The sequence below is a fragment of the Sardina pilchardus genome, chromosome 22 (genome assembly GCF_963854185.1).
Source record: "Sardina pilchardus chromosome 22, fSarPil1.1, whole genome shotgun sequence".
In the NCBI taxonomy this organism is placed as follows: domain Eukaryota; kingdom Metazoa; phylum Chordata; class Actinopteri; order Clupeiformes; family Clupeidae; genus Sardina; species Sardina pilchardus.
The window spans coordinates 13,015,611-13,030,243 of NC_085015.1; the positions used below are offsets into that span (position 1 = coordinate 13,015,611).

Consider the following 14,633-nt stretch of genomic DNA (forward strand, 5'->3'; position numbering starts at 1 on the left):
ACATTTTATGGTTCATTAGCTGACCTGACCCCGCCAGGGATGACTTCTTTTCTTGGAATATCATGAACATACAGAACAGAAGAGGAGACAGTTACATAATGTGTGGGGGGTTGGATGCACCAGTGAACGCATTGTAGATTTTCCAGTAGGCTTTTTGACAGCCTCTGATTAACTCTGAATTACGGTCTCAGACTCACGCAACTATTACATCTTATTGTATAATCTATCCTAGGCCTATAGTTCAAAAACACGTTGTGTACATTTTCTTTCTACGAAATATTTTTTACATTTATCTTGGGATAAAGCGTGAAGTAGCCAGGTCTGTTTTGCTGGGGATAGGTTGAATTCCAGGAAAGATACTATAAATCTGACTCAGCGCAGAGAAGGCGAGCACCAACCCCTCTCTTACGTAGTCGAAGTCTCCGTATCCAAGTCCGTAACTACAAACCTCATCAAACAACATGGCGCCAGCATGCAGCTGGCCTGCACATACGAACGCCAGAGCACTTTTTTCTATAGAACATTAGCGGACAAGTAACTATTGTAACGCAGCATCGCGTAGACTACACGAACTTTTTTCTTCTTGTTGAACGACGACGGATTTCTCCTTTGAGCACACAGCATCCATATCAACTTTCAAGAAGAGCTACTTTGGAAAACTCACCTGCTTAAGCTTCTATAAAGAACACATCGTTCTGAATTTGCGTTTCTTGGACCGTTATGCATCACCCAAGCAGTGCCTTGGTGAAGTTCAAGTGAAGTGAGACTATTTCGTTCTCTGTATAACGCGTACTCGTATACTTTTTAGGAAAGAAAATGCCAAGTGACTGCTTTCGGAATAAGACATTTGAAAGGACGAAATGCATCTAAACATGAGTGAGAACAACTCCCCAGTGGACGACAGGGAACGAGACAGGCTTCCGCCTATTTTTAATCATGTAAGTACAAATATAGTAGACCTATTTGTTTTATGCAGTGCGTAATCGCAGTACACAAACTTGGATAACGATACGTTGTTTTTTTTTCTACTTCAATGTATTGTCCCTGTGTAACAAAACATCAAAGTATTTTTTTCATCCGTCAAACCTTCGTCTTCATTTCTATGTCATTTCCATAATTCAAAAATAATCATATATGCTAAGCTATTTAAACATATGGTTAGGTTCAGCAAATTTCCTTTTTCATTGTTATATGCATCAACATTTTAATGTAGCCTATTTGTTGTTATCTTAATACAGCAATAACCGTTTTAGTCACTGACAATAATGGAAGATTACAAATAGAAATTTAAATTGGAAATAAACAGGTTGACATGTAGCACTGCACTGCCAGTTTTAAAGCCAAACAGTGTTGTTCATTATTTTTACTTTACCAAAGCTGCCTGTTCTGTGAAAATGAGTGGGTTGCCAGAGCATCCTCATTGATGCAGTCTGTCTGGTCAGTGGAAGCTTACTGATGTGGTTAACCTTGGCTTGAGGTCTAGCAGTTCTCTGAGTCTTGTAGCCTATTACCTGCAGCCTAAGGGCAACTCCTCAGAACATCACAGATTCTCCCAAAACTGATAGCAGAAGAGAGAAACTAGCCCAGCGGAAAAAATCCTTATGGCTTGCCATCATAGTGATTTGTGTTTTCAATGACAGGGTTTGGAGCGTGGATCCAAGCAGCCGTGTGCCTCCTATGGAAACTTCTTCTCCTCCATGAGTCAGAGGAGAGAAACAGCCGGCCACGGACTGTCTCTGCCGATCATCCTACCTGCCATCAGACACGGTAAGCTCCAGTCCAAAAGATCTTTGGTCCGCTCTTTGGAAGGTAGTCTGGACATGCACTGAGATTGCTCTGATGCTGTTGGAAGAGTCGGCCTGGACTGAGTTCTTAAAGTGTTCTCAAAAGGGGGTGTTTGGGTGTTGTAGCCTCTGCTATTAGCTGTAATGACAAAATCACATTTGAGCAAACACACAGACCACCATATTACCCCCCCTCCCACACACACACACACACACACTCACATACTCAGATACACATTCATACTTACACAGAGAGAGAGAGAGAGAGAGAGAGAGAGAGAGAACAGACAAATTAATGGGTTCATTATTGCATCCAGACCTAGTGATTTATATAAAATGACACATTCTGAAATGAGATCATACTGATGACTCAGGTCAGTATTTTTAGACTAAACTGCATTCTTTGGGGTTGTAAGGCCTGGTCAGTGCGCATTTCAACTTCAAGTTGTAATCATAAAATTAAGCTGTCAATGTTCATAACTCTGCTATAACATAATGACAGACCAGCAACAACAATAAAAGATACATTAGAATAATGACGTCAGAGTTTTCGTTTAACCCTCGAATGTGCACGTTTGCTAAGGCGCCTCTTTGATTTAGTGACACTGATATTAAACACAATCAGTATGTAACCTATTGATTTGTTTTCTTATTTTCTCTGATGAATGTTTCTCTTTGGGGGGTGGAAATGCATTCAGAATGTACATTGATGGCTCTGTTTAATGCGTTTTGTGGAATCCTCAAAGCGACCCTGGAGGACATTTTAAGACAATTCAATTAGATGGAGATTGGGATGTAGAACTCAGTTTATGCTTAGTGATGCTGATACCTTGAGCGAGGCTAGAAGAGTATACATTTCTGGGCCTATATCATCTCTGTCAAGGTTTGAAAACTAGTGAAAAACATTGCTCATGGTTGTATGAGCCTTGAATGCAAAATTTACGTAGGCACCGACCTTTTCATCTACAAATTCTGTATTGTTGGGAAATAATAATGAAAAAAAAAATGTCATTGAATTTCAAAGGAAGGCCTCTTACAGTCTGCTTTGAATTAATGAACACTTCAAGATGTGCTCTGCCTTTTCGGGTGCGTCGACATCAAAAGATGTAGTCGGGCACTTAAAGCAGCGATGGCTTCTACAGATGTGTCGTAGAACAGACGGCTGATCAGCCCCAGCCTCTCCTCAACCGGAGGACATTGTTCCTGCTGCTGTCACGATGCTCGCTGAAAGGATTAGAAGCTGAATAGGTTGTGTGTGTGTGTGCGATCCAGCTGGGATTCAAAACACATCCTTTGCTTACTAGCGTGGCTTCCATTGCGTTGCCTCGTGACGCAAAATATCGATGCCTCAGAAGCGAGACAAATCATTTTTTAATGTTTTTCAAAAATGCAGCTTGCTTCTAATCTCAGAGATTATGGCTGCTGCAGAACTTCAGTGTCTTGGATCAATAAATACAAAGTCAACTAATTGGACAGGAAGCAACAACCGAGCAACAGAGCTTGCCTCGGAGTCATGCATGTTCTTATGACAGCTGACTGGAGTCAGCATCACACTGATGTGGTCCTGGTTTGATGTCAGATCTGGGCCAAATATGGGCCAAATCTGGGCCAAATCTGAGGATGGTGTTGTAACTCTGCGCCACCCACAACAATAGAATCACCAGATCACCACCATGTCCAAGGACATCCAGCTGTTTGCATTGTATCCAGACAATAGATATTAGCAGAGGTGGAAAACTCCAGCTTCAGTGAGTAAAAGTCTGATCATGTACTGGTTCTACCTGTGCACTTTTGCACAGGTGATCTCATCAGTTAGCTGCTCTACCTAGCTGAAGAGTTGTGCTAATTAGAATCAGCTGGTTTAAATGAATGGTTGGCACAGATATGTGGTAGGACTTTTACTTTCTGAAAACTGGATTTTTCCACCTCTGGATATTGGGCAATCAGAAATGTTCTTAAATGGTTTCTTGTATGGCCTATTTATTTTGGGGTTTATGTTTCTTAATTTCCACGCTTCTGGTTGTGTTGATTGACATTTCAGTCCATGTGGAGCTTTCCTTAGTTTCCTTAGTGCAACTGGCAAAGCACACTAGAGTCTAGGTCACCCTTTATATGCAGATTTAACAGGTGAATCCAATTTATACGCAAATGGCTTGAATTCTGTTTTGTGTTTTTCCTTCTGCGTGCGGGCCATTCTTGCTCGACTGAATGTTGTTGTTGATTCAGATTGCTGCACCAGAGAAGACCCAGGACTGTTTTATAACCCTTGGCGCAGCTCAACGCCTGTGAATTACTGCATCATGTAAAATCATTTAATATGATTTGGTGCAAAATAATATTATTATATCTGTTATAGAAATTATATTAAATCAAAATGATATGAGAATGAATTGTGTAGAATGACAGTTATTTGAATCAGAATTTGCAGCCACGTTTTTCTCAAATGTGTACTTGGACCTTGTTACAATAATTTTGAGTTGATGAAGTTGCAAGCTAAAAAAAAAGGGTTTCTTAACTTGCCCAGCAGTGATGAATATTGTTCTCTCCCTGAACTCCGCCCCCACACAGTCTGTAAGATTGTCAGTTGCTGGTGATTATTGGTTACTAGCAGTTGTTTGCAAATTACAAGAATCATTGGTGGGCCCGGTGGCATTTTTATTTTTTTTTTATTTTTAAGAAGCAAAGTGGTTATTCGGATGATGATAATTGTCCCCAATTGTGCCCAGACGCAAGGTCACTTGAACGATTTTCCTCCCGTCAGAACCCAATTATGTGTAGTTAATGTACGGTTTCGTCTGGGCTTGCCTAAACACGCCCCCCTTCCCCTTGGATTACGCCATGTAAACACAAGGTTTCAGATTGACCTCTAAAAAGCGTTTGATGTTGCTTTGAAGTTGTTCTCTCTTGTTGTCATGGGCCATATGACATCATGCCGGTCATAGCTGATTGGCTCTAGTGAAACCTTCATTAAGCCTGTTTTAAACGAGGCCCAAGTGGGTTTGCATAACAGTGGTTAATGATGTTGGAATTGGTGACTGCCGTTCTTTTAAAGAAGTGGAAAGTTCTGAACTCACTTGCAATATGTACAACAACATCTATTTTATGTGCTACGTCTGCAATAAGTCCTACATCTCCTGTAACTACATGTTCCTGTAACTCACCTGACACTGAGCAAGGTGCTAACACCGTTGCCTGGAATAGTTGATGGATGGCATATATACTCAGTCAAAAGTGAGGCCAATTTTAAACCAATTTTAACCAAGATTTAACCAATTTTGGTCAATTATGGCTGGCCTGACTTGGCTGGTTTTCTGTTTACCACACATACCCCTAAAAACCTCACTGGGCAGCAGTGGCTCTGGCTGCAGCTCTGCCAATAGAGCAGACCTATTTTGGCCTCGTTTCTGGTACGTAAGTGCCTGGGTCCAGGCTTTCCATTGTTGTTTTACCATCCTTGCTTTACGCCAACGTCATGGGTTCAGCTCCCACTGGAGCACACTTGAGTAATAAAAGCGCATCTATGAGTCACTTTAGCCAAAGGTGCTTGCTGACTGACTTACCATACTGTAGATATTGATATGGCCACTGATTGCCCAGAGCTGTAATATATTGACACATTCTCTGTTTGTGTTTGTGTGTGTGTGTGTGTGTGTGTGTGTGTGTGTGTGTGTGTGTGTGTGTGTGTGTGTGTGTGTGTGTGTGTGTGCGCGCGTGTGCGTGTGTGCGTGCGTGTGTGTGTGCTTTTTGTCTTGTCATGGGGGGCACAGTGAGAGACCTCCCTCCGATCTGTACGGGCGTGAAACAGAAGCATCGCATCTCCCTGGACATTCTGCCCCCCGAAGTGAAAGCCCGCTTCGCCTGCGACCCCATCATCCCCCTGCGCACCAAAACAACCAAAGAGTTTCAGTGAGTGACGGCCATCGCTGATCTGCTGAGCTGTGTGAACAGCTTGCAGACATACTGTTCATTTCATGTGTATAGCCTTCTTGAATTTCCCCTTGGGGATCAATAAAGTATATCTATCTATCTATCTATCTATCTATCTATCTATCTATCTATCTATCTATCTATCTATCTACCTACCTACCTACCTACTGTACCTACCTACCTACCTACTGTACCTACCTACCTCATGGTCAGTTTATCATTCCCATCTGTTGAAGTCTTACAGTTTTTTCCAATCGTTCACACACTAGAATTTAGATTATTATTAAGGTGTAAGGTACTTCCTTCTCATTACAAAGTCCTGGCTTGCCAATGACCACACTAATGAACAAATGGAATCACATCCACCAGGTGTGTAAGCACACATGTGCAAAATTGAAAACGCAGCACTCAGGTGCTGTTGTGTTCTGCTAATTGGTTGTGGTGTTCGGTTAATTGTGTGAAGTGTTTATAAAAAAAAATTGTGTGTAAACGATTGGAAAAAAACTGTAATGTCCTTTTTCTGTCGTCATTTCAGGGAAGACATAGAGAAGGCCAACCTCTCAGGTGACTGGAGGCACATCCATGACTTTTACTTGACCACGTTCGACTCCTTTCTGGAACTCAACGCAGCCTTTAAGGTTTGGCATCACACCTTTGTTTCCATTCTGCACCTTCACCTGGTAGGGCAGAGCCAATACCAGCACCAAGTGTATGTGCGTGTACTTGTTTGTGTCTGTGTAATGTATGTATGAACGGACAGTATGTTTGTGTGTATGAGTGTTTGTGTGTGTGTGTGTGTGTGTGTTTGAGTGTTTGTGTGTGTGTGTGTGTGTGTGTGTGTGTGTGTGTGTGTGTGTGTGTGTGTGTGTGTGTGTGTGTGTGTGTGTGTGTGTGTGTGTGTGTGTGTGTGTGTGTTGTATCCAGGTTTGAGTCCAACCCGGGTAATTTCCCGAACCCACCCCATCTCTCTCTCCTACTCCCTTCCTATCAGCCTCTTCACTATATATTTTTAAAATAGCTACAATTTATGATCACACACAAAGAAAATACAGTATAGTGAGATACACTCTGTATGTTTTACACACACACACACACACACACACACACACACACACACACACACAAACACATGACTGGTTTCAAACACTGAGCTTCACAGAAGTCACAACAATGGTCATTCAGAAGAAGCAGTGGACTTGGGCTGCTGTGTTTCGTGTATTTACCTTTTTTATACCTGAGGGAAAAAAATACGAAAAAGAAAAGAGAAAAAAGAGGGCCACTGTTTTCTGGAGCCGGAGAGAGGGGAAAACCGGCGGGCACTCACAAATGAATGAATGGCCTCTTTCAGTGTGCAGCAAATAAGAGCACCTGTGCCCAAGCATGGCCCTATAGAAGGTGCCATTCAGAAGACAGAGGGGCGGCAGACCTTTCGGGGTCTGGTTGGTTTTCTTTCACCCCCCCCCACCCATCCCCCCTTAGCTGTAGCTGGAGTGGAGGAGACAGAAAGCACATTGCACATTGCACACACAGCGCGGCGGCGAGTGACGGTCATTTCAGTGAAGTCATTGGGGCAGTGTGTGTAATGGACACTTTTCTCTGACTTGACATTCGGAGAAGTTACGGTACTCGCTCGCCTCACACGGTGGCTGCTGTGTAAGGGGCTTTGGGAGGAGGAGGGGGAGAAAAAAAATGAGTCATTTTCAAAGGCTGTTTTTGCCATTGCACAATAAGGAAACTGGAGACTTCGCTGCCACTACCTGGTCCGGATATTAATATGGCTTCTTTTCTACCAGACAATGATGATTGGCTGAGTGTTTGGCCAATCTCCGTCTCATCTGTTTCAGTCATCTCTCTCTCTTTCACTCTCTCTCTCTTTCTTTCTTTCTTTCTTTCTTTCTCTCTCTGTCTCTAGCGCCTGCAGTGGTTTCTTTGGTGGCCCAGCATATGCTTGGAAGCACAATAGGGAATTGTTATGAATTGTACTCATTATACAGTCTTGTCAGTAAAAAAGAAGGTTGAAACACATGCTCCCTTTTCTTTCTCTCATTCACTCTCTTTCTCTTTCTCTTTCCTGTTTTTCAGAAAGAGGCGAACGCTCCATTTAACACAACTGAAGACTCAGGAATTAACACCAAATTTGTCAACGCTGTTTACGACGCCATACTCCATACAGTACGTTCCCAAAGCAATTTCTCTCACGCAGACATATTTCATGGCTCCAAGTCGACTTGTTTTCTTTTATAGTGCCAGTAATTGCCACAACTTCCCGATAAAGTTGTTTCTGTTTTTTTTTTGCTTTTTTTACAGCCTCCAGAAACGCAGAAGGCCGTATTAAAAGGCATCATTAATAGCTTATTAAGAGAATGGAAAGGGTGAGTGACTCTTTTTTTTACTTTGGAGTCACATGTCCGTTTTGATCTTAATGAATGTGTTCGATGTCTTCGATTAAACAAAATGGAAGAGAACACCAATGAGTGCCCAGAATGGCCTTGGCATTGCATATATATATGTAGGATTTCTCTTGAATGTTGTTTCTTTGTTTGTTAAGGTTACATAAGCTTGTCTGTTGTCTCACCAGGCCACGGACAAAAGACGACCTGCGGGCCTATTTTGTACTTGTTCAGGTAAGCAGCAGCTGCATCTCATTCGTTTACACAAAGCCCACCTTTGTGTTCAGGACCCAGAATGTCTTGTTTGTTTGTTTACCCTTTCATTATTTACCCCAGCAATTACTCCTACAAGCAATCCCCCCACCTTAACAACCCCCCCCCCCCCCCCCAACCCTTTCCTCGTTCCCCTGAGAAGTATAGTGGTCTCCTGACTTCACCAGATAGCCACCTTCATGCTCCAAATAGCCCTGTTACGTAACCATGCCAACATATGGAACGTTTCAGTAATAGGCGGCAATTTCCTCTGTGAAGAAGAGGAGGGGAGGAGAAGAGAAGAGAGGGAAGGGAGCGGGAGGAGTGGAGAGAAGTGGAGAGGAGAGGAGGGGAGAGGAGAGGGGATAAGAGGAGAAGAGAGGGAGGGGAGGAGAGGAGAGGAGAGGTCAGAGGAGGGGTGGTGGAAGTGTGGTTGCTTGTCATTGTGCAGGGCTCAGGGGTGGTGCTATGGATTAAGCAGTACATGTGAAACAGTCTCACTAATCTGTTACAGAAAGGTCCCCTTTGTGGGTGAAGATGGAGGTTGGGGGTTGAGGGGGGTGGGGGTTGGAGTAGAGGTGAAGAGGAGAGGAGTGGACAGGGTGTGAAAGACAGAGATGGAGGGAGAGAGAGAGAGAGCTAATAAAGCTCCTTTGAATTTGAAAAAAATTGAAAAAAATTTGAGAGAGATAGAGGGAGAGGGAGAGAGAGAGAGATAGAGGGAGAGGGAGAGAGAGAATAAGAAGAAAATGTTCCCATTATGTTTGTGGGAGTTGGGAGTGAATGTAGAAAGGCAGATGTGTGCTCAGTGTGTGAAAGAGAAATATGAAGAGAGCGACAGAGACAGAGAGAGAAAGAAAGAGAGAGAGAGAGAGGGTGGGGAGACTGAGAGAGAGAGGGAGAAACTCTAGCTTTGGCAACTGTTCTCATGTAGTCATGCTAATGAAGCAACTTTAAATCTGAGACTGAGAAAGAACAAGTAGAAGTAACCCAATCCAAATGAGTGGAAGTTTTTTTAACCCCCCCCCCCCCCCCCCCCTCCTCAAAACACACACACACACACACACACACACACACACACACACACACACACACACTCCCCTTATTCACACATGGCCCATTGACTCCCGTCTGGGTGGTTGCCGGCGGCAGCGCTCTGTCGTCGAGGGCGATGTAACACCACCCCTCTGTTTACTTCATACATGACCAACCAAAGGCCTGGCAACACCGCCAGCCAAATATGGACAGGCCACCATGCTGGAGTCTGGGAGAGCCTGAGAGAGGGAGAGAGAGAGAGAGATGTGGAGAAGGAGGGAGAGAGAGAGGTGGAGGAGCAGGAGAGAGAGGAAGAGAGAGATTTAGAGGAGGAGGAAGAGAAAGAGAGAGAGTTGGAAGAGGAGGAGAGAGGGAGAGAGCTGGAAGAAGGAGAAGGAGGAGAGAGAGAGAGATCGAGAGGTGGAGGAGGAGAGAGAGGGACAGAGATGTGGAAAAGGAAGAAGAGTAGGAGGTAGAGATGGAGGATGAGAGAGAGCTTTCTTTTTCTCTTTCTTTTACTTTTTCATCTACCCTCCATGTCTGTCTCTCTTCGTCTTTCTCTTACATGTGACTTTCTTCTATTGGTTGTGAACGTCTCTCTCCCTCTCTCTCTTTCTCTCTCTCCTCTCCTCTCCTCTCCTCTCTCCGCTCCTCTCCGCTCCTCTCCTCTCCTCTCCGCTCCTCTCCTTTCCTCTCCTTTCCTCTCCTCTCCTCTCCTCTCCTCTCCTCTCCTCTCCTCTCCTCTCCTCTCCTCTCCTCTCTTCTCCGCTCCTCTCCTCTCCTCTCTTCTCTTCTCTGTCTATGAAGGAGGCTTAAGGTGCTTAAGTGGCTCAGACTCTCCTAACTCTGAGGTTTGAGGCCCCGTGTGTGTGTTCGCCGTTAGGGTTCCCGTGTGTGTTCGTGTGTGTTTGCTGTTAGGGCTCACCACGTTCAGATCGTCTCCGTTCTCCCCGGGCTCCTGACGGTGGGTTTTTGTGACCTACATTTTGGGAGCGACAGACAGACCCAGCCGACGAGAGAGTCCAGGGGCAATTATCTGCTGCCCCGACAGTGTCAGTCAGTCCAGAGCCTTGAGTTGTTTGCCTTTTTCAAAACACACACACACACACACACACACACACACACACACACACACACACACACATTCACAGATGTACACACTTGCAGGACAAACATTGATGCACGCACACACACACACACACACACACACACACACACACACACACACACACACACACACACACACACACACACACACACACACACACACACACACACATTCACACTCACCCATCTCTCTCTCACATACACACACACATTCACACACTTATGCGCAGATATAGACACACATACACATTCACTAAAGCACACACACTAAAACACACACACACACACACACACACACACACACACACACACACACATACACACTCACCAAAATACACACAGACACACAGTAAAACACAGACACACACACACACACACACACACACTCACCAAAATACACACAGACACACACTAAAACACAGACACACACAAGGCAGCAGCGGGAATGGATGAGGTCATGCTGGAGTGGTAACGCTGGTTTCCGTGGTGATGCCAGCCTTTATTAGAAGTCAGACGTCGTGTGCTCTCGCTCTCCTGACCAAACATTATATTTCCTTTCCCTCTCTCTCTCTCTCTCTCTCTCAATCCCTCTCTCTCTCTCTCTCTCTCTCTCTCTTGCTCCTTCTCAATCCTTCTCTTTCCCTCTCACTCTCACACTCTCTCCTCCTCCCCCCTCTCTCCCTCTTTTTCTGTCTTTCCCTCTCTCCTCGTCTCTGTTTTTCTTCCCTCGTCTCAGTGATGTGTTTGTAATGGCCTGTGTCTCTGCACCAGCCCAGCCATACATGTCATCTCTGCACACTCACACACTTAGACAGGCGGGGCAGAAAAGCCCCAGAAGTAGGGCTAATATTATTTCCTCATTTCAATGTACTTTTTCCTCTCATAATGGTATATGATATGGTATGGTGGTGTGGTATATATCTATATTTATATGTATATATATATATGTGTCTTTGTTAGAGCACGATATGCTATAATATAGCATATGTAATATAGCAGCTATATCATTATGGTAGTGTCACGCATTATTTTTAAATCGGATCAAAGACGATCACAGGAACTTTACTTCATCAGTCTCGTAGCGCATGTAAAGAGGACCTGGCTTCCGATGTTCGTGGCAGAACCCACAGGATATCCAGACAGCCACATCAAACTTGTTAACCCTGCACACTTTACTGAGGCACAACAGAATAATGATCGCTTTCATCTTCTTTTTTTTTCCTTACATTTGTTTTGGCCAGTTGTATTTAATGACACAAGCCTGTCTCTCTCTCTCTCTTTCTGTCTCTCTCTCTCTCTCTCTCTCTCTCTCTCTCTCTCTCTCTCTCTCCCTCCCTCTCTCTCTCTCTGTCGGTTCTTTTTCCACAGAACCCACAGTATACCAGCACAGCCACGTACGTCATCTTTGCACACTTACTGAGAAAGATCAGCTGCCTGGCAGAAGCCGACCACCATTTCCTTCTGCACTGGTTCAAGAAGTAAGTCTGGCAGGGCCGACGCTCCTCCCCGCTTCCCTCATTCCCTCTCCTTCTTCTCTGCGTTAAATGTGACTCTCCTCATTTTCTGAAACCTCCACTCATCCACTAATTCACTCACTCACTCACTCACGCACTCCCTCACTCACTTATTCACTCACTCACTCACTCACTCACCCACTCACTCACTCACTCATTCACTCACTCACCCACTCACTCACTCACTCACTCACTCACTCACTCACTCACTCACCCATTCACTCATTTACTCACTCACTCACCCACTCACTCACTCACTCACTCACTCACTCACCCACCCACTCACTCACTCACTCACTCACTCACTCACTCACCCATTCACTCACTTACTCACTCACCTACCCACCCATCCACTCACTCACTCACTCACTCACCCACTCAATCACTCACCCATTCACTCAATCACTCACCCATTCACTCACTCACTCACTCACTCACTCACTCACTCACCCATTCACTCACTTACTCACTCACTCACTCACTCACTCACTCACCCACTCACTCACTCACTCACCCATTCACTCACCCACTCACTCACTCAGGCACTAACTCACTCACTCAATCACTCACTCACTCAATCACTCACCCACTCACTCACTCACTCACTCACTCAGGCACTCACTCATGAGGTCTGAAACAACGTACTACTCCCTCTCCCTACCCACTTCCTCTTCCTTTGTAATTAAAATGTCATTAGCATCATATGTGAAAGAGATATTAGAAGCAAAACATGGAAGATTGGAAAGAAGTAGACCTTTATAATGTAAACATGGGTGGGTCGCCATATTATAGCATATTTAAAAGCTAGCCTGTATGAAATATGAGATGCTGTTCCACACACATAATGATGAAAGGAGGAAAGGGGAACATTCTCTATTTGTTATTCTATTTGTTAAGTATTTATTGTCTTTGTCATCTTTGAAAATGACTCTGACGTTAAGCTCCTTTTTCTGTTGGGCATTCCAAAGTGCAACACTGTACCGGTATCATCCCCTACCACAGCTGTGAGGGTCACCACAAAACTCACTCAGACACTCACCCACTCATTCATTCACCCCCTGATTTACTCACCCACTTGTTTGTTTGTTTGTTCATTTGTTGGTTTGTTCTTTCGTTTCGTTGGTTCGTTCATTCGTTCAATCATCCATCCATCCATTCATTCATTCATTCACCTACCCATTCACTCACTCACTACCTTGTTCGGTTCGTTCCCACACTCTAATGTCCTGCTCACTCATATATTGCTCATGGGTTACTCACATATTATTTGTTCTAAAGTGACTAACACATAGCTGATGATTCGCCCGCGACTTGTCGCCTCAGTGTTTTCAGGTGATCATCTTGTGTCTCTTGCCGTTTGAATAGGGCCCAAAATACAACCTCCATGTCTCACTCGTTCTTACATGCACATCCTTTTCACAGACTTACTGATATTCTGTAACCTCAATATTGTCTTTCACTCGCTCCTGTTTGCTTATACATGTTTTTTTGCATTCGTTCCTTATTGCCGCTGTCATTCGTTCACTTGGTTTTTGTATTCGTTCTTTATTGCCGCTGTCATCCATTCACTTGTTTTTTGTATTCATTCCTTATTGCCGCTGTCATTCGTTCACTTGGTTTTTATATTCGTTCCTTATTGCCGCTGTCATTCGTTGACTCGATTTTTGTATTCGTTCTTTATTGCCGCCGACATTTGTTCACTTCGTTTTTGTACGCGTTTTTTATTGCCGCTGTCATTCGTTGACTTGATTTTTGTATGCGTTCCTTATTGCCGCTGTCATTCGTTGACTTGGTTTTTGGTATTCGTTCCTTGCGGCTTCTGTCATTGGTGTCTGGTCTGAGGCGAGTGTTGTTGAAGGGGACCAGCTGTGTCTGGAGATGCAAAGTGACGTGATGGTGGCTCTGAGTGCCTCCTTTGGCACGTGTGACGTGATGGAACACACAAGAGATTGTCTCGTTGTCACAGCAAACGCCAGTGTGCTCTCTTGCTTGATGCCGCTTTCCAACGTTACAGTTTCTCTTGTCAAGTCCCATTCAGTGAAGCCGCTTCTTGTTTTGTTTTGTCCACACACACACACACACACACACACACACACACACACAAACACACACAAACGCACACGCTCGTTGTTGGTTTGGATGAAAAGTATGTAGAGGGCGGCTTGTGTCGCGACGCTTGGCGACGCCTCCCATGAAACCCTCCAGCACGGCCAGGCTCTCTGGGGACAGTCAGGAACAGAGTCATCCGCTCGGGCTTAAGTGTCATCGGGACCGTGTGTTTGGGAGGAAGGCGCTCCACTCCCGAGCGGCTGGCCCGGGTTTGAAGTGGGATTAACGGGGCTCCAGACTCTTCCTTTTCTTCTTCTGAGAGAGAGAGTGTGTGTGTGTGTGTGTGTGTGTGTGTGTGTGTATGTGCGTGCATGTGTGTTTGTGGTGAGTGTGTATGGTGAGTGTGTGTGTGTGTATGTGTGTGCGTGTGTGCGTCTACAGTGTGTGTGTGTGTGTGTGTGTGTGTGTGTGTGTGTTTATGTGGTGTACGTGTGTGATGACTATGATGTGTGTGTATGTAGTGAGTGTAATGTGTGTGTATGTGGGGTGTGCGTAAGTGTGTGTGTAGTGTGTGT

General features: G+C 44.6%; 1 protein-coding gene across 1 annotated transcript in view; it reads left to right on the plus strand.

Moving 5' to 3' along the window:
• Positions 1 to 527: 527 nt before the first annotated feature.
• hectd2 (HECT domain containing 2) overlaps positions 528 to 14,633 on the plus strand; it is a 44,870-nt gene continuing 30,764 nt past the window's right edge. The window contains exons 1-8 of the mRNA XM_062526782.1: positions 528 to 938; positions 1,641 to 1,767; positions 5,552 to 5,690; positions 6,247 to 6,349; positions 7,794 to 7,883; positions 8,019 to 8,083; positions 8,290 to 8,335; positions 11,864 to 11,973. Coding sequence (XP_062382766.1) covers positions 861 to 938; positions 1,641 to 1,767; positions 5,552 to 5,690; positions 6,247 to 6,349; positions 7,794 to 7,883; positions 8,019 to 8,083; positions 8,290 to 8,335; positions 11,864 to 11,973 — 758 coding nt within the window. The 5' untranslated portion in view covers positions 528 to 860. The remainder of the gene's footprint in view (positions 939 to 1,640; positions 1,768 to 5,551; positions 5,691 to 6,246; positions 6,350 to 7,793; positions 7,884 to 8,018; positions 8,084 to 8,289; positions 8,336 to 11,863; positions 11,974 to 14,633) is intronic.